Source organism: Trachurus japonicus, chromosome 6 (assembly GCF_045865225.1).
Source record: "Trachurus japonicus isolate A0001 chromosome 6, Traja_1.0".
Taxonomy (NCBI): domain Eukaryota; kingdom Metazoa; phylum Chordata; class Actinopteri; order Carangiformes; family Carangidae; genus Trachurus; species Trachurus japonicus.
In genome coordinates this window covers 37,918,020-37,945,738 of record NC_140912.1, presented here as the reverse complement: position 1 = coordinate 37,945,738, position 27,719 = coordinate 37,918,020, and the positions used below count along the sequence as shown (strand labels likewise).

General features: G+C 44.3%; 1 protein-coding gene across 3 annotated transcripts; it reads right to left on the bottom strand.

Moving 5' to 3' along the window:
• Positions 1 to 588: 588 nt before the first annotated feature.
• On the bottom strand, positions 589 to 27,705 carry lsm14aa (LSM14A mRNA processing body assembly factor a). Of its 3 annotated transcripts, none has more exons than XM_085780322.1 (10): positions 27,342 to 27,705; positions 23,534 to 23,697; positions 20,243 to 20,405; positions 19,145 to 19,510; positions 12,216 to 12,296; positions 10,095 to 10,306; positions 7,837 to 8,015; positions 6,768 to 6,806; positions 6,036 to 6,276; positions 589 to 4,470 (listed from the first exon to the last, which is right to left on the bottom strand). In XM_085780322.1, exons 1-10 carry the CDS (start codon positions 27,463 to 27,465, stop codon positions 4,447 to 4,449), a joined length of 1,593 nt encoding a protein of 530 aa, XP_085636448.1. In that variant the 5' UTR covers positions 27,466 to 27,705; the 3' UTR covers positions 589 to 4,446. The 3 variants fall into 3 exon arrangements, with proteins under 3 accessions (XP_085636448.1, XP_085636447.1, XP_085636449.1); XM_085780321.1 differs by having other exon boundaries at positions 7,837 to 8,029; positions 10,103 to 10,306; positions 27,342 to 27,704; XM_085780323.1 differs by lacking the exon at positions 12,216 to 12,296 and having other exon boundaries at positions 7,837 to 8,029; positions 10,103 to 10,306; positions 27,342 to 27,703.
• Positions 27,706 to 27,719: the final 14 nt, after the last annotated feature.

Sequence of the window (27,719 nt, the reverse complement as noted above, 5' to 3'; positions counted from 1 at the left end):
AATTTTAAAAAAGCCTGACCTGCCGATTCCGATTTTTGCTGCTAGCGATTAAAAGAAAAAGAAAAGTCAACAGTAGCCTGCCACCACCTATAAATATAAATTTAGAAAATACTCCATTTCTTCACCCACGTTTAATTTTACTGTAGATTAACTGTATAATCCCCCTATTTTTCTGCTCTTTGTGCTCTATGGGGATGTAATGATATCAAAATCTCACTGTATGAATCAATCAATTTTTTAAATCAATTTTTTAATGCCTTTGAGAATCGAATTTAATTCCTTTTAATGCCATTTAAGGCCTTAATTTTAGCACAATATATTTAATGACTTTTAATGCTTTTTAATGACCTGCAGAAACCCTGGTGTGTTGATTTGACAGCCAATAATTATAAGCTATATGTCCAACATTTAATGTAAAAAGGGGAGGGATGGAGAGGGGGGGATGGCATTTTTTCAGGGGGGATGATTTTGATCGATTTTATTTCAGGGGGGATGCCATCCCCCCTCAACTCGACTACTGGGTGTGAACAGGTGATAACAGGTGTAAACAGGTGTAAACAGGTGTAGTAATGAGACAGAGACTCGGTCTTAATGAACAACTCTTTATTATTATTTGCTCTTAATAAAAAGCTCGGCTGACTGAGGCCCGAGGACGACGCCGTGCTGCGTTCAAAGACACACAGAGAGAGAGTTTAAAGGGGAGCAGATGACGCCACCTTGGCCCCGCCCACTTCACCTTCACCTCCCCCTCCCCCCTCCGTTACGTTATTGCATCATCATCATCATCATCAACGACGAAGCTGCCCGTGGTGGTTCAGCGGCGAGCGAGCGGCGAGCACGGCGTCCTGTAGTGTCGCGTGTTCTTCTACAACACCGGTCAAACCCTGACGAGAGGAACTAAAGAGCTTCTTTAAATATGCAGACCCCCCCCCCCCGCCCCTAAGCCCCGCCCCCCAGACTCTCTGAGTAGCCCCGCCCCCTCCCACATCTGTCCAGACCGGTCTCAGCTGCCTCCGACCCTCCACCAGGTCCCTGAACGCCTCATCACTCCGTCCTCTCACCTGGCTGCAGGCTGATGAGGCGTTCAGGGGACGTCTGGAAATCTCAGCTACAGTCTCAGCTGCTCTTTTACACCAGGTGAGTTCAGATCAGATCAAATCAAATTTGTGATTTTGAAAACGCACAAATGAAGTTAAACATTACAAGGACCTGGACCTGGACCCTCTGGTCCTGGTCCTGGTTCTGGTCTAATTAGGTGGAAGTGAAGCAGAAAGCTCATCAGAGATCAATCAGAGTGATTGATTCAGGGTGTGAGCAGAAGTAAAAAACATGTTTATCAATAACTTTGATTCTTTATTGATTTGTGTTCAATGATTTTTAAACTGAACTGAACAGAGAAGATTTAAACTTTGACTCTGTGCGTCGGTGCAGCTGGATGACATCATCACCACCGTGCGTTTTCCTGAGCGCTCACACTGAGACTTTCAAAATAAAAGCCCGGGCCACTACAGATTCAAAATTTTAACCAAATCGGACGAAGCTGTTTCTGTCTGGACGAGCTGTTAAAGGATCAATAACCCCGAACGGAGGATCAATAAGTCTGAATCCGCTTCAGTCCAGCTGGTTTCTACGTCAGAGACTTGGTCAGTAACGATCTACAAACAGCAGCTCAGCAACTTAATGGCAAAGTGAAACTCTACGTTTCTGCCAGAACACGCGGGCTCCTCGGCGGCCAGACCGGTCCAGACCAGTACAGACTGGTCAGACCCCCCTCCAACCCCCCCAATACAAGAGAACATGACTAAATAAACTACGGTGCTACACCCGGACAGAGAGCTCGGTGTCAGTGGCCGATCCGTACCCGGAACAAGATCTGTTCCAGACGCTTCTGCGCATGCGCCAGCTATGCTAACTGCTAGCCTAGCAGCAATGCTAACTGATAGCCTAGCAATAGAGCAGCTAAAAGTCGCCGTAGCGTTGTTAAAACCTCACTTTTTTCATTTTAAATATTTTTTTCATGCGAGAAAGTCACAGTTTAGAGTCCTAATCTGTGGTCAGTTTATCCAACTGACGTCTGTTTGGAAGTTTGCTCCGAGGTTTTGGGAGAAGTGCAGAGCTACAGGGAGCAGCCACCGGGAGCTAACGTTAGCTCGCTGCTCGGCTCATCTCAGAGGCAGCAGCCGGCCGACTGAGGGGATCGAACCTGTGATCGACTGGTGGAGAAAGGAGCAGATTAATTTATGGTCTCATTGATTAGTTTGTGTAAATGAAAAGTGAAGCTTCAGGAGGAGAAATCACCACATTTACATCAATAAATAAATGTTTTACAATTAACTGATCGGTCTACATTACATTTAATTTAATCAGAAATAGAACAGAGGGGAATTCGTTGCGACGTGCTTGTGTTTTTCCTCATAGAACGTCTCTGTTTTCATGCATATCCGCGGTGTCGCCGTAAACTAAAAGAAGCGTCTGGAACGGATGGTGTTCCGGGTACGGATCGGGCACTGACACTCGGTCTTCTAGTCTTTTATTGTGAAGGAGCAGCTGACATCACTTCCTGTGCAGCGCTGAGGGAGAGAGGGGGGGGGTGAGGTGAGACCGGGTGAGACCAGGTGAGACCAGTCAGCTTTCTAAACGAGTGTGTGATGAAGCAGCTCCAGAAACGACGACACGAACAAACGGAGGAGTTTTTTTCTCTTCTAAAAAAAAAAAAAAAAAGCGCGAGTGAAGATTTAACACGTGGGACTTCCTGTTCTACGTCTGCATCCAATCAGATTCATCGGATCAAAGAGACGACCACTTCCTCTTCTCTTTGCTCTTTTCAACATGACAGATTTAAAACGTAGGAGACCTGGTGGTGCGTTCAGGGACCAAAAAAAGAGACAAAACATTGGATGCAGACATAAAGGAAATCCTGTCAACGAGCTGCGTTCATTGATTATTGACTCAATCATTTCTCTTTCTGTCAATTAAATTATTATCTTCAATGTAAAAAGTGTCCAAAAGAAACAAAGAGTTCAGCTCCAGAGCCTCTTCTCTGTCTGTTTCAGGTCTGAGCTTCGTGTTGACGTGTTAAATCTTCCTCAGCGCCTTCGTCCGACTCAATGATCAAAGTGTGATGAAGAAAAAAAACAGAGAAACGAGTGGAAAGAGAAACGACCGTTAACCTACGACCTGCAGCTTCTACACTACAGAGAGAGAGAAGAGCCGATCAGAGCCGATCGCTCTCAACAAACGTCAGGAAACGGAAATAACCAACGTCATTAAAGGGATATAGTTCACTCAAAATTCTAATTTCCCTCATTATCTCCTCCTCCCCCTCATGTGGACTAAGGGCTGGGAGAAGTTTCAGAGTCCTCCGTGGCTTCTCTGAGTTACAGGGGGTCTCGGCGTAGCAGTGCATGTCCATATGACGGTTGCAAATGGATACCAACTGTCTTTGTAACAAAAAGACACACCAAAAAACATCCAGATACCTCCATGCTGCTCGTATGTAATAGAATAGGAATAGAAATTGTCCCGGAAAAAATTAAATAAGTCTATATTTCAAGCTTGTTTTGTAGCGGAAGCTCCTCTTCCCGGTTCGTCAAATTTGGACGAAGACGGACATTACATACGAGCAGCATGGAGGTATCTGGATGTTTTTTGGTGTGTCTTTTTGTTACGAAGACAGTTGGTATCCATTTGCAACCGTTATATGGACATGCACTGCTACGCCGAGACCCCCTGTAACTCAGAGAAGCCACGGAGGACTCTGAAACTTCTCCCAGCCCTTATTAGTCCACATGATGAGGGGGGGAGTAGATGATAATGAGTTAGAGAAATTTCAATTTTGGGTGTAAACTATCCCTTTAAACGTCTCGTCTGGAGGAAAACAGGGAGCTGCAGGTGAGAGCGCTGAGACGGGAGGGGGCGGGGCTAGAGGTTGTGTATGGGCGGGGCTTAATGTGTTGGTGGAGGGGGGCGGGGCGACAAGATAACGGATCAACGTCTATGACATCATAGAAAAATACATGTTAGAAAGGTGAAGAGCTGTTTGGTGCCGAGTTAGAGACTTAGAGGATAAACCGACCCCCCCTCCCTTCCCCTCCCCCCCCTCCCCAGGTAAAGCTACGTCAGTGACATCACAGGGACTCGTGTGGACGACCCAGCTAAACAAAATATTATCAGCGGTCAGGTTTTAGGAACAGAAACGTTTCTTCTCTTCTTTTCAGTGGTTTATTCTGTGATAAACTGCAGCGTCATCGTCCTTGTTGTTGTTGTTGTTGTTGTTGGTGTTGTAGTTTGTTGTTGTAGTTGTTTCCACCGTTGACAGATATGGAAAGTTAAGTTGCGTTCGAAGCCGTCGACCCCCCCCCTCCCAGTGCTGGTGACAAATATACAACTATTGGACAATCTTCATTATTTTTAGTTGACAAAACAAACTGTGTGGAAGCAGCTCCACTACGCCGCCACCTTGTTGTCCTTCTGCAACAAACAAAGAAATAAACTCTGATTATTTTCAGGCTTTGACATTTAAAAAAAATAAAAAAAATCTGATTCAGCAGGTTGAGAGACTTTCAATAAACTTTATTGATTTCCTGTGGATGTGGCCCTTACAGAAAAACACAGGAACTTCACGAAACATGTGGTTTTGGCCCAATTTTATGTGAATTGGAAAATGGGTTCACATGGGAATTCACATAAAATTGGGTCAAAACCGAATGATTCACATGTGCAAAATTTGGCACATGTGAATCATGTGGTTTTGGCCAAATTTTATGTGAATTGGAAAATGGGTTCACAGGGTTAACTGGGTCAAAACCGAATGATTCACATGTGCAAAATTTGGCACATGTGAATCATGTGGTTTTGGCCCAATTTCATGTGAATTCCCATGTGAACCCACTTTCCACATGTGTAGAGCATATAAAGCACATGTGTAATACACCACATGTGGAAAATGGGTTCACATGGGAATTCACATAAAATTGGGTCAAAACCGAATGATTCACATACGCAAAATTTGGCACATGTGAATCACTCGGTTTTGGCCCAATTTTATGTGAATTGGAAAATGGGTTCACAGGGTTAACTGGGTCAAAACCGAATGATTCACATGTGCAAAATTTGGCACATGTGAATCATGTGGTTTTGGCCCAATTTCATGTGAATTCCCATGTGAACCCACTTTCCACATGTGTAGAGCATGTAAAGCACATGTGTAAAACATGTTACCACATGTGGAAAATGGGTTCACATATGGGAATTCACATAAAGTTGGGCCAAATCCACATGATTCACATGTGCAAAATTTTGCACATGTGAAGTTCCTGTGTTTTTTCTGTAGTCTCGTCTTAACCAGTGTTTAGGCACGTTACTTCGAAAAAGTAATTATCTAGGAGAAATCTACTGATGAAATGAAGTAAAATAAATAAAAACCTTAAAGTGGATTTTGTACCATTTCTTTCCTCTGGACTGAAAGATACTAATGAGCTTTTACTAGGTAGATTGTTATGTAAATTGTGTTTTTTAAGTACTTAATTGTTGCCCCTTTTTTTGGCTTTTAGGTTGCCTTTAACATCTGGCCAGGGACAACGGAGGAAAACTAGCCTTGTTGGCTAACTCTGGCCCACTGACAGTTTTTCTCTTAACTCTGTTGATTAGTGGTGCACTGTCCCTATGAAATAAACGAATAAATGAAATGAAAAATAATAGGGCCCGCTAAAAAAAAATAAAAAAAAGCCAGGCAAAAAATAAAAAAATGAATAAATCCGGCACAAGAAAAAAAAAGCCAGATTTTTTTTCTCTTTCGCCTGGCTCCTTTTTATTTTAGCAGGCCCTAATACTCCTTCGTAGAAAGAAGACGTGATAAAGAAGCAAAAAGCCCAAAACCTCTAAATTGATCAGTGCATGAAACAACAGAGTTTCTGCCTGTAGTAGGTGTGTTATTATTTAGTGATGGGACTTGTTGAGTTGAATAACAGAGCGTTTCATTCTACTCGTTACTTCTTTAACACCTCGTTACTAAATAAAGTATCTGTGTCTCTCACCCTGTATGCTGATAGGTCGGCGAACTCCCGTCCGGCCTGGTTTCCTCTGTACCCCCCCCTGAAGCCGCCGCCCCCCTGCGGCGGTCCGAAGGAGCCCCGGCTTTGGGAACGCCCCCGGCCTCCGCGGAAACCCATCCCGCCGCGTCCACGGTAACCGCCGCGGCCCCGGCCCTGGCGCAGCGGGATACCGAAGGTCTCGGCGTTCATCCTCCGCTCCTCGGCCCAGGTCTGCCTCCGCTCCCTAAAGGAACAATACAACAACAACACAACACTTATCTACTGACCTCTGACCTCCTTCTGCTGGGGTTTAAAGTTTAATACATTTGCAACATTTTTTTCGTGTCTTGCCTCACTCCCGAGTCCATGACCAGCAGATAGACACCATCCTTTCTACTGTGCGTGAAGTAACAAGGGAGATAGAGCCGTATCGCCGTAATTAGCTTAGCTCAAACACTGGAAGTGTATAGGTAGTGTTAGCCTTCCAGTGAGGGCTAACACTACCTATACACTTCCAGTGTTTGAGCTAAGCTAAAGCTAATCTCCCTTGTTACTGCACGCACAGTAGAAAGGATGGTGTCTATCTGCTGGTCATGGACTCGGGAGTGAGGCAAGACACGGGAAAAATTAATGTTGGCGTATCCCTTTAATTTAACATTTTCCTCAAACTAAAGAGAGATTAAACGTCACAAACACTGAGTCTGAGTGGTGAGGCGTCACATGACCGACACTCACCGAGGGAAACCAGTAATTCCTGACTTGTCCTGGGCTTTCCTGAAAAACAAGGAGAACAATGATGAGGAGGAGGAGGAGAAGAAGGAGGAGGAAGAGGAGAAGAAGGAGGAGGAAGGAGAAGAAAGAGGAGAAGAAGGAGGAGGAAGAGGAGAAGAAGAAGAAGGAGGAGAAGGAGGAGGAAGGAGAAGAAAGAGGAGGAGGAGGAGAAAGAGGAACATGAGAACGAGGAGGACGAGAAGAAAGAGGAGAAGGAGGAGGAAGGAGAAGAATGAGGAGGAGGAGCAAGAAGAAGAGGAAAAAGAGGAGGAGGAGGAAGGAGAAGAAGAAAGAGGAGGAGAAGGAGAAGAAAAAAGAGGAGAAGGAGAAGAAAGAGGAGGAGGAGGAGAAGAAAAAAGAGGAGAAGGAAAAGAAAGAGGAGGAGGAGGAGAAGAAAGAGGAGGAGCAAGAAGAAGAGGAGAAAGAGGAGGAAGGAGAAGAAGAAAGAGGAGGAGAAGGAGAAGAAAAAAGAGGAGAAGGAGAAGAAAGAGGAGGAGGAGGAGAAGAAAGAGGAGGAGGAGAAGAAAGAGGAGGAGGAGGAAGGAGAAGGAGGAGAAGAAAAAGGAGAAGTAGAAGAAAGAGGAGGAGAATGGGAGGAGGAAGGAGAAGAAGAAAGAGGAGGAGGAGAAGAAAGAGGAGGAGGAGGAAGGAGAAGGAGGAGAAGAAAAAGGAGAAGTAGAAGAAAGAGGAGGAGAATGGGAGGAGGAAGGAGAAGAAGAAAGAGGAGGAGGAGAAGAAAGAGGAGGAGGAAGGAGAAGAAGAGGAGGAGAAGAAGGAGGAAGGAGGAGAAGAAAGAGGAGGAAGAGAAAGAGGAGGAGGGGAAGAAGAAGTAGAAGATGAGGAAGAGGGGAAGAAGAAAAAGGAGAAGTAGAAGAAAGAGGAGAAGGAGGAGAATGGGAGGAAGAAGGAGGAGGAGTAGAAGGAGGAGAAGAGGAAAGAGAAGTAGTAGACAGTGTGAGTGTCATGGCGGCCATGATGGCGGCCATGATGGCGGCTGTCATGGCGGCCATGTTGGCCCCTCCCTCCCTCCCACCTGGTGTCGTCACAGGAGATGTTGTCGAAGAAGGACTTGGACTTGTCGTAGTAGCAGTTGGGCCCCAGCGGGTCGCCGCCCCCCCCCTCCTCCTCCGCGTTGCCCTCGCCGCTCTGAGTCTCCACGCCGGAGTCGCCCTTGTCCTCGCCGTTCACCGCCGTCTTCTCAGACTTCTCCTTCTCCGTCTTCTCGTCTGAGAGAGAGGGAGGGGGACACGGCCCGGTCAGTCGTTTCCATGGTGATACACTATAAACTAATTACAGATTCTCTTGGAGCGATTGTTGTCAGATTATTAGATTAATTCTACAAAACTATGAATGTGTAAAATCAAATATAGTCAGAATAATTACACCACTAATTATAAAAACAAAATATTTAAAATATCTATTAATAAAGGACCAATGATTGATCCTTCAGAGGAAACGTTGGAAGTTTTTTTAAGTAATGGTGACATCCCTACTGAAGCAAATGGTTCTCAAAGTGGGCTGAAGGGGGCGCCAAATGCTTTCTGGAAATTTTACCACTTTTTTCTAGAGTTTTTAAACTTTTTATTTTTTTTTTATTTAACACTTTTGAGAAATTTTACCAATTTGTTTTCTAGAAAATGTTCTAGAAAAGACATTTTTTTTAACCACTTTTTCAAACTTTAAGAAATTTTACCAGTTTCTTCTAGAATTTTTAAAAAACTTTGACAAATTTTACCACTTTTTTCGAGAAAATGTTTAACTTTTCTTTCTTTTTTTTTTTTTAAAGAAATCTTACCACTTTTTTCTAAAATGCTCTAGAAAAGACATTTTTACCACTTTTTCAAACTTTCTTTTAGAAATTTTACCAGTTTCTTCTAGAATTTTTAAAAAACTTTTACCACTTTTTTCTAGAAAATGTTTAACTTTACTTTTTTTTTTTTTAAAGAAATCTCACCACTTTTTTCTAGATTTTTTTTTCTTTTCTTTTCGATAATTTTTACCACTTTTTTCTAGAAATGTTTAAACGTTTTTGGAGAAATTGTACCACTTTTTTCCCAGAAATTTCTCTACAATATTCCCACAAATTCACGCCATTGGCCCTAATTTCGATTAAAAAGTGAAGTTCTATGTGAAGTCTCAGAACAAATATTTGTGTTTTTCTGGTGTTTGTTTTAAACTTTTGTCCAATGGGGTCCGTGGTCTAATTTGTATCAGTTTTGGGTCCTTGATGTAAATTTACCACTTTTTTCTAGAGTTTTAAACTTTTTTTTTTTTTTTTAATTTACCACTTTTGAGAAATGTTAACAATTTGTTTTCTAGAAAATGTTCTAGAAAAGACATTTCAACCACTTTTCAAACTTTTGAGAACTTTTTTTAAAGAAATTTTACCAGTTTCTTCTAGAATTTTTAAAAAACTTTTTGACAAATTTTACCACTTTTTTCTAGAATTTTTTTCCTTTTCGATAATTTTTACCACTTTTTTCTAGAAATGTTTAAACATTTTTGGAGAAATTGTACCACTTTTTCCCAGAAATCTCTCTACAATATTTCCACAAATTCACACCTTTGGCCCTAATTTAAACAAACATTAACTAAAAAAGTGAAGTTCTTCAGTCTCAGAACAAATATTTGTGTTTTTCTGGTGTTCGTTTTAAAGCTTTTGTCCAATGAGGGTCTGTGGTCTAATTTATTTGTGTCAGTTTAGGGTCCTTGATGTAAAAACGTTTGAGAACCAGTGCTCTAAACAGTTACATCAGCTGGCAGCATAGACCAGAGCGGCTTTTTTATGCAAATGAGAATGACTGATGCATCCTGGGTAATTTAGGGGCAGCGCCCGGCATCCCTCCATTGAAAAGTTCAGCCTAACTGTCTTAACAAACTAAGTAACAAAAAGTTGTCTATTAACAGGCTGTTTACAGACAACACTGAGCCAAAACCTCCCCGGTGATTCCACCAAATACGTGTAGATGTCTGGGTCAGACATTTCTGGCCACTGTGTGGAGTCATTGATCACTGTGGGAGGCTAAAGGAGCATACCGTAGATTCATTCATTGTAGTTTTTCAAGACAGCGTGAACGGTGGGTTTCAAAGAGGGTGTCAAAATAATTATGAGACATAGTGCTACAAAAGAAACACAAAATAAAACATTCAAATTGATTGTTAGTTAGTCTACGCTCCATCAAAACACAAAAAGCCACTGAGTGCAATTTAAAAATGCCCCTAAATTACCCAGGATGCATCAGTCATTCTCATTTGCATAAAAAAGCCGCTCTGGTCTATCCCCAAACAAACCAACCAACCTTTGAGCTTGAGTTTGCTCTGGAACTCGCGGTCGATCTCCTCCTTGTTGAACTGGGCGTTGGCGCTCTCGAAGTCGAAGTCCTTCTCGAACTTCATGGGTCCGTCCCTGCGAACGTTGAAGCGTCCTCGGCCGCGGTGCCCGCCGCCCCGGCCGCCGCGCCGGTTGGACGGCGCTCCGGCCGCCGCCGCCACCGCCGCCGCCGCTGCAGAGTCAGAGGAGGAGGAGAAGAGAAGAGGCGGCGTCAGTGGGCCGAGCCAAAACAGACTCAACAGGTGGAGGACAGAACAAAAACAGCAAAAAAAAACAAAAACAAAAAGCAAACATGGGCGACAGATGGGGTGGGCATCGCCAAGGTACGATACGATACGATACGATACTTGAGTCACGATACGATATGATATTGCGATATCCAAATTTTGCGATATATTGCGATATTCTACATAGTTCACTGAAAAATGTAAAAGGCATTATCAGGGTTCCTACAGCTTAAGCCAAGTTAAATTTAAGACTTTTTAAGACTTTTTTAAAGCCACTTGAAATGAAATTTAAGACCGACTTCATAATAAACACAAATGCAGAAAAAAGAAGAAAAATAAACACCACATCTATTACATCATAGGGTTAGGGACAATTTGACCCACTTTCCTATGTGGTCCAAGGTAAAGTGACTGCTACATGAACATTGGATTGTGTCTCTTTCCAGCTGTCCTTTCAAAATAAATGTCTCTTTCCAGCTGTCCTTTCAAAATAAATGCATAAAAAGTCCAGAAAAAAAAAAAAAACACTGACTCAGGAGCTGGTGGCGGTGAGAGATTTAGCGTTGAGCCGCCACTAACTTCTCTATGTCAGAATGTTACCAATTATTTTGAGATTTGAGACTAATTACAACCATAAAATCCCACTTACCAAATGTTAACATTTTTAAGACCTTTGAAAAAATTGATTTAAGACATTTTAATGCCAATTAAGGCCTTGTTTTTAGATTAATGAATTCAATGCCTTTTAAGACTTTTTAAGGATCCGTAAGAACCCTGATTATGCATCTTAAAATCCGAGTTGTAGGCCTATGTACATCAGACGATAGTGATAATTCATGGGACAAACTGAGTCAAAACAATGTAATTCAAATGATCCATGCCATTTTATTGTAACTTTGCAAGCGCAAGTTACAACAACATATCTGCATGAACAACACTGTCTGAGGCCGCAGTACAGTGACACCTCGCGGAGCAGAGGAGCCGAAGTTGTACTCAGGGTTCCTACACATTTGAAATGTCCAAATTCCATACTTTTTCCAGACCCTAATTTCTAGACTTCTATGTAAAAAAGAATCAAATAATTTGTGATATTTGAGTAATTAGATGTGCATATTATAAAAAAGCATGTAATTAATCATTTGTTTTCATTATTCTGAATGTGTATGCCATTATGTAACCAAATCATTTCCAGGACATTGTAGCTAGGTACAGTAAGTACAAAATAATGAACCCAAATAACTTCAGATAAGACCAAAACCAGATGATAAATATATTTCCAGACAATAGTTTCCATTTTCCATACATTTCTAGACATGGAAATGTATCAAATTTCATACTTTTCCATACTTCCCAAACTTGCGTAGGAACCCTGTGAACTGGATTTACGTCTGAAACATGATTTATTATTTGAAAAAAATTTAAATATCGATATTCAAACATTATATATTCAAATTTTGAATATCGATATCGTATTGCGATACAAAATACCGCGATATATTGCCGTATCGATATGTTTGCCCACCCCTAGCGACAGACGATGAGGTAACCGGACGACGATGGTGATGATGCAGTGACGGACGGACGAAGGCGCTGCTCTGCCCGAGGCCACGCCCCCGTTGACATGACGACAGCAGGCCACGGCCCCGTTGACATGACGACAGCATGTCAACCTGTGTTGTGTTGCACACGTTCAACCAGCAAAGAAAACACATGACAAGAGGAGGCCAGGCCGAGCGGACGGGATGAGGGGGCGGAGCCGGGGCATGCAGAGAGAGTCTGGAGGATGATGGACAGCCAATGGGGGCGGGGTTAACGGCGAGGGGGAGGAGTCAACGGCGAGGGGGCGGGGTCAACCTGCGGGGCGTTTACTGGCCTCCCTGGCGTCCGCTCGGACCGGCTCGCTCTCCGGTTTGGGGACTTTCTGGACGTCTGGGCCTGGAACATCAGAGGCTTTTAGTCTCCATGACAACGGGACCATTACTATACACTAGAGCAGTGGAAAAGAGAGTAGCGACAGCATTGGTCAAGTGGAAACGCCCCCTGGTGGCGGGATGTGGGTTTTGCAAATGCGCCCAAGAGCTGGCATCTCTGCAGTGTTGGTGAATGAGTAAGTGCGGTGTTTTCAATAATTTAAGGACATTTATAGATCACCCACGTTAATAGCATCATCGTGGACCCTTTTACAGATAAATATTAACATATAGTGGCCATTAATTGTTGTGTCACGAATGCTTGCTGTTTTAAATGATAAAGATAAAGTCCACTAAAGTGTCATACCAGTTTGCGCGCTAAATTCAACTGTGTTAGCTAACTGTTCGCCACTTAAGCCTGTGTTTTCTTTAGTTTGTTTGTTTGGTCAAGCAAGTTATTGTGCTGCTGGCTTTTATTTTATTTCCATGCGAGGCTTTTTATGTTATTTATTTTGACAGCTGGTGGTTGCTTAGCAACGGTAAAGCGTTCGCTCGTCCCCTTCTGTGTTTGTCCGCTGTGTGACCGGTAGTACTGTAAACAGCTCCGTGTGTTTTTATTAATTATCTTTTTTTTAATCAAAATTGGAGGAAAACTTAACATAATACGTTTTGGGTTTGATTTTGTCACATTTTGTAATGGTTTTTAAGTGTTGTCATCTTTTATTTTGTGTGTTATATCTATGTTTATAAAAAAAAAACAGTTGTTCACATTAATGTTACAATTTAAATTTTGAAATAAATAAATTATAAGCATAACTTAATATGACCAAGGCACCTAAAAGCAAAAACACAGCAGTTTTCATCAATTTACAAGCAAGTTGGCAACACACATACATTGGAGCAGTGTTTTTCAACCTTTTTTGAGCCACGGCACACTTTGTTCATTAAAAAAATCCCGCGGTACACCACTAACCAAAAATGTTAGAAAATGACACAGTGCAGCCTAATGCAGTAAATATAATACACATTTTGTCTCTTACAGTGTAGTTAGTTTGTTCTGACTCAGTAATGGTCACTGTGCAGGCTTCTGCCACTACACTCATTGACATAAAAAAAAGTCCTATTTTATTAGCCAACTCTGCCAGACAGTCACTATTGCAGACACAGATGCTCAACAAAGCCTTTTTTTTTTTTTAGCTGTCAATCAACTCATGGGAGCTTGTCAACACGTGCACACTTCCACTCGTGCCTTCAGCCATATTTCACAGCAAACATGAGAGGACTTAAACTTATGCTGTGCACTCCCTGTGATAGAAAGTCAGAACAAACTCTGAGTGCAACCTGCAACGCGTGCTTCACTCTGCCTGGTCGCACATCTCGCGCTCTGGAGCGCAGTGTGCGCAGCTGCAGCGCTTCAGATCGGTTCAGTTATATTTTTCACGCAAGCCGCGAGCGAGAGCGCCGACTGTCAAGCTGGATAGACCAGGTCGTACCAGACAGGAAGTCGGGCACAAAAAAGGCGAGAGAATCCGGTCAATTTTCAAAATAAAATAATTAAATGATGATTAATTAAGTTGTTGCTCGTCCGTCTATACATATTTGACCGTTGCGTCTGCACACGAGACACACACACGTTTAAAATGACGTGTGTGTGTGTGGAAAACCGAGTGAATACGAATAAGGACGGTGCCCCTAAAATAAAAAGGAGGGGCTCTCAGCCGGCTCCCCGTCACTCACCTGCAGCTGCACAGACGAGCAGAGGAGCGCTCCGCTGGCGTGGATGAGCTGCAGCACAGCGGGAGCAGCGCGCGTGTGTTATAAAAATAAAAAGCAAACAAAATGAGACTGGCCGGTCGGCACGAGCCTAGTCACAGACACTCGATGGAGTGCTGAATCTCACTCGTTAACGGTTATAATCGCCTATGAGCGTCGGTTATCGGTCTGAAAAAAAAAAAATCAAAATTTGCATCACTAGTTTGGATCAATTAAGTTAAATTTGGTGATTTTCCACGGCACACCTGGCGATAGCTCACGGCACACTAGTGTGCCGCGGCACAGTGGTTGAAAATCACATACATTGGAGTGAATGGGTTTCTTGGGCGGATTTGCAATACCCACATCCTGCCACTAGGGGGAGAATAAAGTGACCACGGGAGTCTATGGTGGTGTCGCTACTCTCTTCTTCTTCCAGTGCTCTACTATACACCGAGTCGGTAACCAAGGAAACGTCACAAAACCGATTCCCCCATAAACATACGTGTGAAAACGCGGCATTTTAAACCTTTGTCTAACGCTTGTCTGCTGTCATGTCTTAGTTTGAATCTCTTGTATCTGCTGACAAAGAGCTAGAGATTAAAAAACTCATCACCATCCGGTCCATTGTTGTCGTACATTTTAAAATATTGGATCTTTCCCAGTCGGTCACATCCGTCTGTCTATGGAGGAAGTGTTTGTCTGACGTTTAGGTGCCGTTTCCTTGGTCTAGACACTCTGACGATGCCTAAGAGTTGTTGTGAACCATTTTGTACCGAAAATAAACTGAAAAACCACAACCTGAAATTTTATATCTTTATACCCGACCGTGTAGCTAACGGCTCTGACCGGAAGTGACGTTTCCTTGGTTACCGACTCGGTGTAGGCGAGATGTGACTGTGTATCAGAGAATCAGAGGCTCCGCCCACCTCCCACACCGCTGGAGCTACCGTTACCGTGGAGTTACAGCTCCGCCTCCGGGTGGCGCCCACGCCGCAGCACCGCGAGCTGCGTTTCCATCGCAGGTTATTTCTAATATTTCTATCTGCAGGCGTCTCATTGTTGTAACGGGGCCTAATTATATACGCCTTCTTTATTATATTCACGTTTCTTAGATTGTTTCTGACATTTAGTCGATGGATTCCTATTTATGGTATTTATACGCCTTGGAATAAACTTGTATATGTGTATTTCATGGAATGATTGTCAGACTGTTAAAGCAGATATCAGTGGCACGGCCGTTTCGGCTAATGCTGTGTTCAAGGCAGGCTTTTGAAACCGTAAGTTACAGCTTCAAGTCACAACTACGACTTGGTAGCGTTCCAGGTAACCCGTAGCTCGTGTTTTTACCGTCCTGTTGTCTGTGAAAGTTCCCTATAACGGCCACTCGTAACTTCCGACCCGTGAACTCGTACCAGATCGAACTGGTATGACTTCACAGGAAGGAAAAACACAAAGTACGAGTTTCCTTGAACGCACCATGAGTTAGCAGCCCCCGCCCTTGTCAGGCATCAATTGGTCCTCGTGCTACGTCACCACATTCACGCGCATCCCTTGGCTGCACACACAGCCCTTCATGCCGTTCTCTCCCCTCATTGGATAACCAGGGTATATACACAAATCTTTGAGTCAATTTACTACCATTTAATACCTTTTTTCACTACCTTCAGATTTTTTTTAATACCACCACGACATCGAGTTGCACCAAGTATCAATCAGAAAGATTTTATGACATGTACATAGATTTTATCATCCAACACTTACTTACATCATTACCATTACCCAGGAGACTCGGTTGCACAACAGGGCATCATCCATAAGTCATCAGGAACATTTGATCAAAAATAAAATATCTTATCATGTCTTTCTCAATCACCAGCCTCTCTCCCCTGATCCCACCCACACCGGCCCCCCCCCCCCCCCCCCCCCCCTCACTCACCTCACTCCACCTCCCTCCCTCCCTCCCTCCCTCACCCAGTTTGCCTTGCTCCGTCTTCCTTCCTCACCTCCCTCCCTCACCCAACTCACCTCACTAACTCTTTAAATAAATACCTGGTTCTGTCTCTACCGTCACAGAACACAGTGGTAGGCCATATATATGTTTTTTTTTTTACATCAGTGTGAAAAGTTTCAACAATGTCCGCACATCTGCACCGTCGGTCTGTGTCTCACGTGCGTTCCATCTGACCTCAGCTCTCAGTAGAAGCTGCAGCTGCTGCAGGTGTCTGTATCTGTAGCGCTTCGGGGCTTCCTGCCCTTTCAAACGGAGCAGACCCGGACCCGGTCCGACTAAACACCGGGCTGGCGGTAGAAGGTTCATGGAGCTGTGAGCCGCGAGTGCATGAAAAAAGAGCACATCGGATGTGCGGCGCGTGACGTGCATCTACATTGACACACACATAGGCTACATCAAGGCGCCTGTCATCTCAATTTAAGTCTTCTGCAAACTTGCATTTTCCCATATTCGAAACGTTTTGCCACATGCTAAAATCCGAAGAGATTCACTAGCACTTCTATCCGCCTGACAACTATGCGCGCTAAGACGATTTTAGATTTCTAGCGGCCAATGAATACAATGAATTGATATGACGTAAATATCATTCCTTTTTTTTTTGAAGTAGCGGCGCAAGCAAGTAATGCTTTATTTATTTTATTACGCCTATTTCATCAAAATAAAACCAGTCATTGTCCAATACAAAAAAAATAATACCTATTCTTTAAAATTAATACCTTTGGACCAAATTGATCACTTTTTAAGGCCATTAAATTTTGCTTTTTTGATTTATCACTTTTTAATACTTTTTAAAACCCCGCGGACACCCTGATAACACTTGTATCCCACAAGGAAACTTTTCTCCTCGGGTTACAGCAGAGCAGAGTGACGGAGAGACTCGTGTTTAGGCTGAAATACTTCATGTAAGTGATTGCTGACGGAAAATAGGACTATTTAGGACTTATATTAACAAAAACATTCCACTGATATCTGCTTTAAGTCTACTGAAGCACCTGATGACAATCAACCTGACGAAGCAACAGGCCAAACGCGTTGTTCGCTGCTTTCAATCTTTGTTAATAAATACATCTGTCAATCTGCTCTAGTGTGCTCTGGGAGGGGTTTTTTTTTTGCCTGTGTCAGTGCAAATCTCACAGGAAGAGCACTAAACTGAGACACTGGAAGCTTCCGCTACAAACAAGCTTGAAATATAGACTTACCGTATTTTCCGCAGTATAAGGTGCACTTAAAAGCCTTTAATTTTCTCAAAAAACGACAGTGCGCCTTATAATACGGAGCGCCTTATATATGGATCAATTGGTTAATTGGTTGATTCATGCTCCATCTAGGGGATGCATAACGTAACCCCAGTTTGACTGCAGTATCTTCTATTCTACCGTAGATGACCAAATAGTCGCCCGCGTGCAAATACGCGCCTGTGCTCTAATAGCCGCCGGGGTCCGAGCTCATTTGGCAAAATAAACGCCGGTTCAAATAAACACCTGGGCGATTAAGTGTTTACCATAGCCTTGCACAGAAAAAAAAGTTTTTTTAACAGCGTATCACCGGCTCCTCTCGCTCTCTCTCGCATGCAGGCGGACACACACACACACACACAAACACACACAGGTGCGCCAGCGGGACAGGTCGCGCTGGACTGCTAATAGACAAAGACAAATAGATAAATGCGCTAATGTACAGTGTTGAAATTACTGCGATCGACCCCCCCTCCCGCTATCGTTCATAACACTGCTCTGATCAGCTCCCTGTGTCGCGGTAACACAGACAAACTGTCTTTTTATTTATTGTTTGATGTCAATAACGATGTCGGGAGTAGTTTTGTTCCAGTGTTGCTATGGTGACCACCTTGTTCTTTGCATGATGGTCTGGTGCTGCTCATTGCAAAAATAAATTGTAGCCTGTTGCAAATACGCGCCTGGTTCTTATAAACGCCGGGGCTACTAAATGGTCATCTACGGTACATGCGTCTTATAATCCGGTGCGCCCTATATATGAAAACAGTTCTAAAATAGGCCATTCATTGAAGGTGCGTCTTATAAAGGCCCTTTCACACCGCGGACGTAACGAATAAACGACACGAAATTGCGAAATATTCGCGGCCAAATATTTCGCATCAAAACCATACACACCGGCGGCGACGCGAATATGCGACGATGCGACAATTAAATTCCAAAGTTTTGCTTTGCGACGGGTGGTTCTTCGCCTGCACGTCATGTCTTTAATCTGTTAATTATCCCTCATGTATTCGCTACGTTATGCCACTGTCGTCTTGTTACCAACTTTACTCAACACAGCAGCAGCTCACTGTCTGATCACTGATCAATATCTGATCACTGTCCTGACAGTATGGACACACTCTATTGCTATTTCTCCCCCTCCTCCTCCTCTCTCCTCTTCCTCCCTCCTCCTCCTCCTCTCTCCTCCTCCTCCTCCTCCTCTTCCTCCTCCTCTCTTCTCCTCCTCCTCCTCCTCCTCCTCTCTTCTCCTCCTCCTCCTCTTCCTCTCTCGTCCGAGACACAGGTTATTTATTGTTTACATTAGCGGCCAAGCACGTGTCCATGCGCCCGCATGTCCGTGTGTGTGTGTGTGTGTGTGTGTGTGTACGTGCCCAGAGAGACGGCAGGTGGAGGCTGACTGGCAGAGATCAGAGCAAAGACGGTGAAACAACAACTTATTTTTCCTGTGAGAGACTGTGCGGCCACAGTCTGTTATGGGAAACAGCTGTGTGTGTTCTGACGTGGGGGCTGTGACGTACCTCCTCTTCACGCCACATGATTGGTTGATGCGTTTATTCGCCGGGCGAAAGCTCAGAAAAATCGACCTCGCTCCAAAAAAAAATTGTGCCGCATTTTCGCCGCCAAACATTCGCGGTCGGTGTGAAAGGACCCGTGATGAAAACCGGGGTTCGAAAAAAAATATTGACGCGCGAATTATTCGCACGAAAAATACGTCTCCGGTGTGAAAGGGCCTTAATCCGGTGCGTCTTATAGTGCGGAAAATACGGTATTTAATTTTTTTCAAAACAATTTCTCATGTTGGACCAGGACCAGTTCTGTGTGGAGGCTTCACCAGACAGGTTGTATGTTAACGGCGTGCTGCTCTCTCACCTGAGAGTCTGAACACGGAGTGGGGGGGTCTGTCTCCCTGGGTGGGGGGGGCTGCTCCCCAGCCGCCCCCCCTCGCCGTCTCCCCCCTCCGAGGGTCCACGCCACCACCACCACCACCACCGCCGCCGCCAGCGCCTCCGTCCTGGTGGTGCTGCAGCTTCTGGACGCTCGGCCCCACGCCGCCGCCGCTGACGCCGGGGGGGGCGGTGCGGCCGTGGGCGGGGCTCCGGCGGCCCAGGCCGGGGGCGGGCGCCGTGGCGACGGCGGTCGGGGCCGACGGAGCGGCCGCCGCCGCCGCAGCCGCCTGGATGACCTGGTCCAGGGTGGGGCTCTTCCTCAGGGGGTCGAGGCCGGGGCTGCTGCGACCTGAGTTACCATGGAGACGGGACAGGTCAACACGTTACCATGGAGACGGGACAGACAGGTTATAACGTCTCAAACTGTCATGATCAATAACTGATCATGTTCACATCCAGTTCTCTGAAGATCAATAAACATTAATGTGAATAAACTGGTTCCATCTCAGAGCTTTAATCCAATAAAAAAGCTTCAATTCCATATTACTTAAAGGGATAGTTCAACATTTTGTCAAATTGGCCCATCACCATAACCCCTATAGTCATAGCAGTAGGTTCGTTACCTTTACTTGTCGGTGCAAGCTGTTTTTAGAACGGTGGAGCAGAGCCGTGAGCTGCTCAGAGCTACACTACTAATGGAGGCTCATTATGGGATTTCTTGGTTTCCCTCATCATCAAACTCATCAAATACACAATCCAACAACTCCACAACGCTCTGGTGGACAAGTTGTGAGCTGCACATTCACCACGCTATGAGATAATAACACAACGTTACCACACAGAGTTGTTTTAGAGGGAAATTCAGAGACTGTTGATGAAAAACTGTCCCTGAAGGCAACGTGCATCAGCGGTTTTGCATGAATTTCCCTCTAAAACAACTCTGTGTGGTAACGTTGTGTTATTATCTCATAGCGTGGTGAATGTGCAGCTCACAACTTGTCCACCAGAGCGTTGTGGAGTTGTTGGATTGTGTATTTGATGAGGAACTATCCCTTTAAACGTGAATAAGAACAGTTCTTACCGACGCCGACCGGTCCGAACTGCGGCGACACCAGGGGGCTGGAGGAGCTGAACTGGTTGTACGGCGCCGGCACCGGGGCCCGGTTGAAGAGACCGTAGGAGCCAGCGGACTGGAACGGGGTCGGAGCGGCAGCAGAGGACGAGGAGCTGGAGCTCATGGACGACTGGGGGGGGGGGGGGGGGATAAGGAGGAGAGAAGAGGAAAGGAGGAGAGAGGAGGAAGAGAGAAGAGGAAAGGAGGAGAGGAGGAGAGGAGGAGGAGGAGGAGGAGAGAGAGAGGAGAAGAGGAGGAAGAAGAGAGGAGGAGAGGAGAGGAGGAGGAGAGGAGAGGAGGAGGAGGAGGAGAGAGGAGGAGAGGAGAGGAGGAGGAGGAGGAGAGAGGAGGAGAGGAGAGGAGGAGGAGGAGGAGGAGGAGGAGGAGGAGAGGAGGAGGAGGAGGAGGAGAGGAGGAGAGGAGAGGAGAGGAGGAGGAGGAGGAGGAGGAGGAGGAGGAGAGGAGAGGAGGAGGAGGAGGAGAGAGGAGGAGAGGAGAGGAGGAGGAGGAGGAGGAGGAGGAGGAGAGGAGAGGAGGAGGAGGAGGAGAGAGGAGGAGAGGAGAGGAGGAGGAGGAGGAGAGAGGAGGAGAGGAGGAGGAGGAGGAGAGGAGAGGAGGAGGAGGAGAGAGGAGGAGAGGAGAGGAGGAGGAGGAGGAGAGGAGAGGAGGAGGAGGAGAGAGGAGGAGAGGAGAGGAGGAGGAGAGGAGAGGAGGAGGAGGAGGAGGAGAGAGGAGGAGAGGAGAGGAGGAGGAGGAGGAGAGAGGAGGAGAGGAGAGGAGGAGGAGGAGGAGAGAGGAGGAGAGGAGAGGAGGAGGAGGAGGAGAGAGGAGGAGAGGAGAGGAGGAGGAGGAGGAGAGGAGAGGAGGAGAGGAGGAGAGGAGGAGGAGAGTGAGTCATGTGACCTGGCAGGTGTAGGTGTTTGGACTGAAGCGATGACTGACTGTGCCTGTTTCAGATTTAGGATAAAGAGTGAAACAGAAACCTAGAGCTGTGACCTCACAGTCCACCAGTCCATTTATTGGTCCATACGTTCTGGCTCAACCTACATTCTGATTGGTTGGTTTTTTGCCATGTTAAAGGACTATTCACTGGAAAAGATAAAGTATTGCATTAGAGGGTCGACCCAAAAATTCTATGAAGCGTGGGCCCCCCTATTATCTTATTTTGAGAAACTTGCAGTTCTCCCACTAGATCAAAATGTTTTTAAAAAGGCAAATAGCCTATCTGTACTGTGTTGATGACCACTTTCTCTCTTATTGATTTCTTTTTATTTGCTTTTTATTTTTATTTCATGTACTTTTCTTTATCTTTATTTATTTATTTTGTATTACAGTATTATTTTAATCTTGTATATATTTTCATGCCTGTAACTTTCTTCGTATAGCATTTGAGATGTGCTTCTCACTCAAGTTTATTTTCATTATTTAATTAATTTTTTCATATTGGCAGCACGATGCGGATGGGTGGGGGGAAAGAAAATAAGAAAAATGTTGTATGTTAAATATCTGTGATCAATGTTACTTTCTTCAAATAAAAACATGTTAAAAAATTGACTATTCACGTCTCAGGCTTGAAGCTGAGCTCCTTTGTTCAGACTAAATCAAATGATCGTGTCTGTTAATTATTATTACAACAAGCATTAGATCTATGTGACCTGATGCAGCAAAATGAGTCACAGTGACCCAAATTTCAGAATTGATTTTGGTATCAACGTAAAGAGGAGAAAATAAGCTTTAAAATGATATCCTAGTCAAAGTCATACATTTGATGGTTTTCAAGATATGTTCATTTGAATTATGGTCTTCACTCTCTTTTTCACATTGAAAACCTGAGAAAACTGTGTTTAAACATTATAGAACGTCTCTGGTTTAAAGGCGTCTGTTCCTGTACCACGGGATTACACCCTATACGGTCCCCTGTTGTCATAGAGGCACCATTCAAGGACGCTTGGAAAGCAGAGAATCTCACAATTCAGATGCAGTTTACAGCTCATCTCTGTCATAAACGCTTCAGACGTGCTTTTATGTTTTGTAAAACGTGTGCAAGCGTTGCATCGATGTTACGCTCAGTTTAGCTTCGGTTCCCATTCTTTGTGAATACACACGGACTAGGGATGCACATTTTGAATTTTTTTTCTGACCGATAACCGACGCTCGTTAACCGATTATTAACCGTTAACCGATAAGATTAAGACACTTGCGGCACGGCAAAAAAAAAAAATGTATCGCTCCAATTTTTTTTTTGCCGTTAAATACACACGTGCGCCGCGACAGCTGATCAGTGCGCTCTGTCTCAGCTGATCGCGCTCTGGAGGTTAGATCGTCCAATGTAGAACTGTGTTTATACAAAGTGCAGCCAAACACCAGGCTGAAGGAGCAGCAGAGCTCTGACAGCTGCTCTGTGGAGCTGCAGGAGAGCTGCAGGTGAACAGGCTGGAGAGCAGCAACGTCCTCTTTTTTTTTTTTTCCAGCGCCGTAGTTACAGGTGATGCACATCGATGTCCGTGTAGCTACATTTATTGTCTGACCTTCCTTCATGGGGGCTGCTGCACATACTGTCAGTCCTCCTGTGGAACTTTTTGCTGCTAAATATGACTGAAGGCAGTGAACTCTGCACATGTCGACACGCCCCCATGAGTTGACCACATAAGGAGCTAATAAAATAAATAAATAACCGATAGTATTAATCGGTCAAACTTCTTGTTATCGGTTAACGGTTAAACGGTTAATCATGTGCATCCCTAACACGGACCCCATGCTTTGTTGTCATAAATGCACCATTCAAGGATCCTTGGAAAGGCGGGGAATCCCGCGATTCAGATGCCGTTTACAGCTCGTCTCCATCACAAACGGTTCAGAAGTTGTTTCATGTTGTGCTCGTCTAGATGGTTAAAAGTTGCAAGTCAACTATAATCTTCATTAACGTTCTTTTTCTCATTTATGTGGACTATGAAACTCTGGCAGATTATTTTTGAATGTCATTTCTTTTTTTCTTGATTTTTTCTTGATTTTCCACGTTATCAGCTGATTATCTACAAATAGAACGTGCGACTTCCGACTCATTTCTCCAGAGCGGGTCACATGTAGAGTGATTTCTGATATTAGACAGCTTTAATTTGACACATTGTTGCAGCTATTTGGGATATTTTTGATTTGACATTGATGATACGATGTTTCCAGTTGAGTTTATTGTCGACAGTAACACTGTGTGTGTGTGTGTGTGTGTGAGTGTGTGTATGTGTGTGAGATGGCCGTTACCTGGACGATGGCCGGGTCTTGCGGCAGCGAGCATGTGGGCTTGGGCGGCTCACACACCGTCAGGTCCTTGATGTCGCTGCCTCTGAAGATGATGTACTCAAAGGTGTCATCTCGGGGGGGGATGGGTCTGTCGGTGGGCCGGTCCTCGGTGCCGAAGGAACGGACTGAGGGGGGGGGGGGTGGGGGGGGGGAGAAGACAACCGGGTCAGAACCAGAGGTCAGAGGTCGACTCACCGGACCAAACAGCCCGGCTGCAATGTTACTGTTAGTTTAAGCTGAGACACTACAGGTGAATCGAGTAAAACTAACAGATTTCACCATGAAACTTCCCAAGTTTATCACTCACATTAAGACAAATATTTTTTGTATTACAAGTTTTGTCAAATTTTAGGTTTAAATATGTAAATGAGGCAATATCTAATTAAATATGCGCTAATCTGCATATATTTCCAGAACAGAAATCTGAACAATGGATAAAGCTGCTTTGTTTTATTTAGTTGACATATTAGAGTCTTTAGTTTTTCCAGAGGAGGATTGTGGATATCTCTTTTTATCACTCTGTAAATGAGAAAATACTGTCACCAGCCCTTTAAAAACATCTAATGTCTCCATGTTTGTAGTAATAAAATGTTGTATAAATGAGGCTCTGAATGACATATCAACAATCCCCTCTGTAAAACAAAGTGCACCGATTGAATATGTGTTTTATTTTAACTCCAACACACTGGAGACAAAACCACAATGTGACTGACTTCACTACAGATCATATCTATCAATATTAATCAATAAGTTTTAACTCAGAGGCCACAGCAAATACTTCATTAAAGGGACAACGAGGAGTTTCTATCTGGTTATTAAAAAGTCTGATATTAATGTGGATGAATCTCCGTTACCACTTGTTAATGGTCCATTTTAGATAAATCTATGGTTCTGTCTCTATGGTTATTTTGTTATTATTAGTGGTGGTGGAAATGCTGGGCGAGCCGACCAGCGTTTCTTTACTTTCGGTTTCGTGGCGAGTCATGAGAATAACGCCGCCGTATGAATCTCCGTTTATGGTGGGAACTACGACGGTATGTGATCGTCTTCCAACCTCTGACTTTAATTCTTGATGAATGAAAACATGAGTCTGTCTTGACCCGGTCAAAGAATTTCACGGTGCGGAGGCTCATAAATGTAGAGTGGAAACACTTCACTTTAACAAAACTCCTCGTTGTCCCTTTAAGGTTAAGACACCAAGTACAGACTTCACCATGAAACTGCACAAGTTCATCACTCTCATTAAGTTTTATGTTTAAATATGTAAATGAGGCAATATCTAATTAAATATGTACTAATTTGCATATGTTTCCAGAACAGAAATCTGAACAATGGATAAAGCTACTGTGTTTTATTTTGTTGACATATTAGTAGGGCTGTCCCAATTATCATATTTTGATAATCGAAGCTTCGCGGACATAAAATCGATCAAAATCGAAGCTTCGACAATTGCCGATGAGAACGGGTGTCAAAAAGGAAAAAGGGAAAGAAAAAAAAAAAAAGATCACAGACTTCATGATCGATTACCATGGCAATGAATGAAGCTTTGAATATTTTGGGTCAGCCCTACATATTAGAGTCTTTAGTTTTTCCAGAGGAGGATTGTGGATATCTCTTTTTATCACTCTGTAAATGAGAAAATACTGTCACCAGCCCTTTAAAAACATCTAATGTCTCCATGTTTTTAGTAATAAAATGTTGTATAAATGAGGCTGTGAATGATATATCAACAATCCCCTCTGTAAAAACCTTCAGAATATAGAAAGGGATCAAAGTGGAAGGTTTGGTGTTGGGGGGGACACGTGGAGCAGAGTGAAAACCTGCAGCAGCTTCACCTCTACTGATTGAATATGTGACATCACTTCCTGCTGTGTTGTATTTTAACTCCAACCGACTTCACTACAGATCATATTTATCAATATTGATCAATACATTTTAACTCAGAGGCCACAGCCCCCACACAGATACACAGTACAATCCTCACTCTTGTCCTTTGTTTTAAAAGACTGTGGCCATCATCATTTTATTTTTATTCTGTTTTATACTAATAATATTAACATTACAATCTTTCCACCTGCTCACACCTGTACAGGGACTAGAACAGGTGGAAAATTAAAAAATGCTGCTAAAAACCTGGCTCATGACAGCTTTTCTTGTTCCTACAAGATGAATGTGTATTTGTGCACTGTCCCTGCTTTAAATAAAGAAATAATTTAATAGATTCTTATCCTCTCCTCAATTCACACTCATCGATCTGCCATTGGCTTTTTACATAAACTGTAGATGAGTCTGTTGGCAGCAATGCACCGGTGTAACTTATTCCTCTATGTATTTATTTATATTATGTATCTGTTGTAGCTGCTGTGAGATTTCACTGTGTCTGAACTTCTGCTGCAAAACAAACTGCACTTTAAAGATTTTACAATCAAATCTAATCTGTAAACTATCGATCTTGGATCAGGATCAGATATTATAACCTGATGATGATGATGATGGTGACTATACACACACACACACACACACACACACACACACACAGCCGCTGCGCCGCGTCATAATCTGTTGTTGTTGAACAGGTGAGTCGAGTGCGCACTCAGTGACGTCACGGGTCGAGTCTGCAGGTGACCTGTTACCTGTCCCCTGCACCAACACGTCACCGCTTTATTTCTCCTATTGGTTTATAGTGAGCAGCACCGTAAAAAATAAAAAAAAATAAAAAAAACACAATGCATAAACATATACATACAGCCCATAGTAAGCAGTGCACCATGGTAACGTTAGCTCGCTAGCTCCGGCTAACCCTAACCTAACCCACACGGAGATTATTAACGTTAATCTGCGCACAAACATGTCTAATCTGAGCCGGACTGTGAGCCTGCTACAGGCCGGCCTGCTCCCCTCCAGGCCCCGGCCTCTCCGCGCTCCGTCCGGCCGCCGTAGGGCCGCTCTGAGCCGGACTGACGCATCTCTCCGAGCCGCTGTTAGCATGTTAGCATGTTAGCTCCGGCTGTTAGCCAGCGCGTCATGCTGCGTTCGAGGCACCTCGGAACACGGGAATTTCCATCCTCCGATTAAAAAAAAAAAAAAGAGTAGCCTACGATCAAACGCCACCTCATGTTTGTCGGACCCACAGACTGTAAGGTCGGACCCCTCACTCGGGAAAGTTGGAGAATAAACCCCCCCCCAAAAAAATTATCCGAGAATCAATCTGCACCCGCGGTAAAAGATGAATTAAAATGCCACAACACATTAAAACGTTATGAATTATCCAATATTTACTAACGGTTACAGATTAGCCTACCTACTGATGTTGTGGAACACAGTAAATTCATGTTTGATTAATGATTCATGATGTTTAAATGTTTCTTTCTTTCTGTTTTTCCCTTTCTTTTTTAAAATTGTGTGTTTTTGTGCCGTTTGTGAAAGGACTTTGAATGAAAAGTTGTTGAGGTTATTTTGTCGTGGTTTATTTATCTCGAACGCTTTGAGGTCGGGAGGGTTCAAGAATTCCGAGTTGTCCCGAACGCAGCATTAGCATCTTAGCTCACGCTCTCGAAGCTAACGTTATTAATTTGTTTTGAATCAAACCTGAGCGTTGATAAACGTGGATAAACTCTCTTTACCGGCTACAGAGTCATTTTAAACCGTGTTATTAATCAGATATAACGGTTTAAGTTAGCCCAGCGGCTGTCTGTCTGTCTGTCTGTCTGTCCGCCGCAGCTCAACCAGCGGCAGCAGCGGCGGCAGCAGCCCCGGGAAGCGGCGTCACCTTTGGCCAGGGCCACCGTGGAGTTCTCGGTGTCGATGGTGTAGAGGATGCCCTCGTAGCGGATCTCGGCCTTGGAGATGAGGCTGATCTTGCTGCCCAGGTAGGGAGTTCCTCCGCCGCTCATGGTGCCCGTCGGTCTGCTCTCCTCTGCTCCTCTCCGGCCGGGAAACGACTAACTCGACTGGACCCAAACGGACCGAGCTGCCGACGGAAGAACCGGGGCTAAAAACACACCGACAACAACGTCTCAGCTGGTTCTGGTGGTTCGGCTGCTGCTTCGTGCTACTGGCTGCTGCCTGCGGTTCGTTGTGCGCCGCTACAACAACATGGCCTCCTCCTCCTCCATCCGAGGGCTCTGAGCGCGGGGGCCGACGGGAA

Excerpts from the sequence above, each read along its gene's own strand:
- lsm14aa (XM_085780321.1), bottom strand. The coding sequence starts at position 27,465 with ATGAGCGGCGGAGGAACTCCCTACCTGGGCAGCAAGATCAGCCTCATC. Across the intron at positions 20,406-23,533 it reads AAGACCCGGCCATCGTCCAG|TCGTCCATGAGCTCCAGCTC; the intron begins GTAACGGCCATC and ends CCCCCCCCCCAG. Across the intron at positions 8,030-10,102 it reads GAGCAAACTCAAGCTCAAAG|ACGAGAAGACGGAGAAGGAG; the intron begins GTTGGTTGGTTT and ends CCTCTCTCTCAG.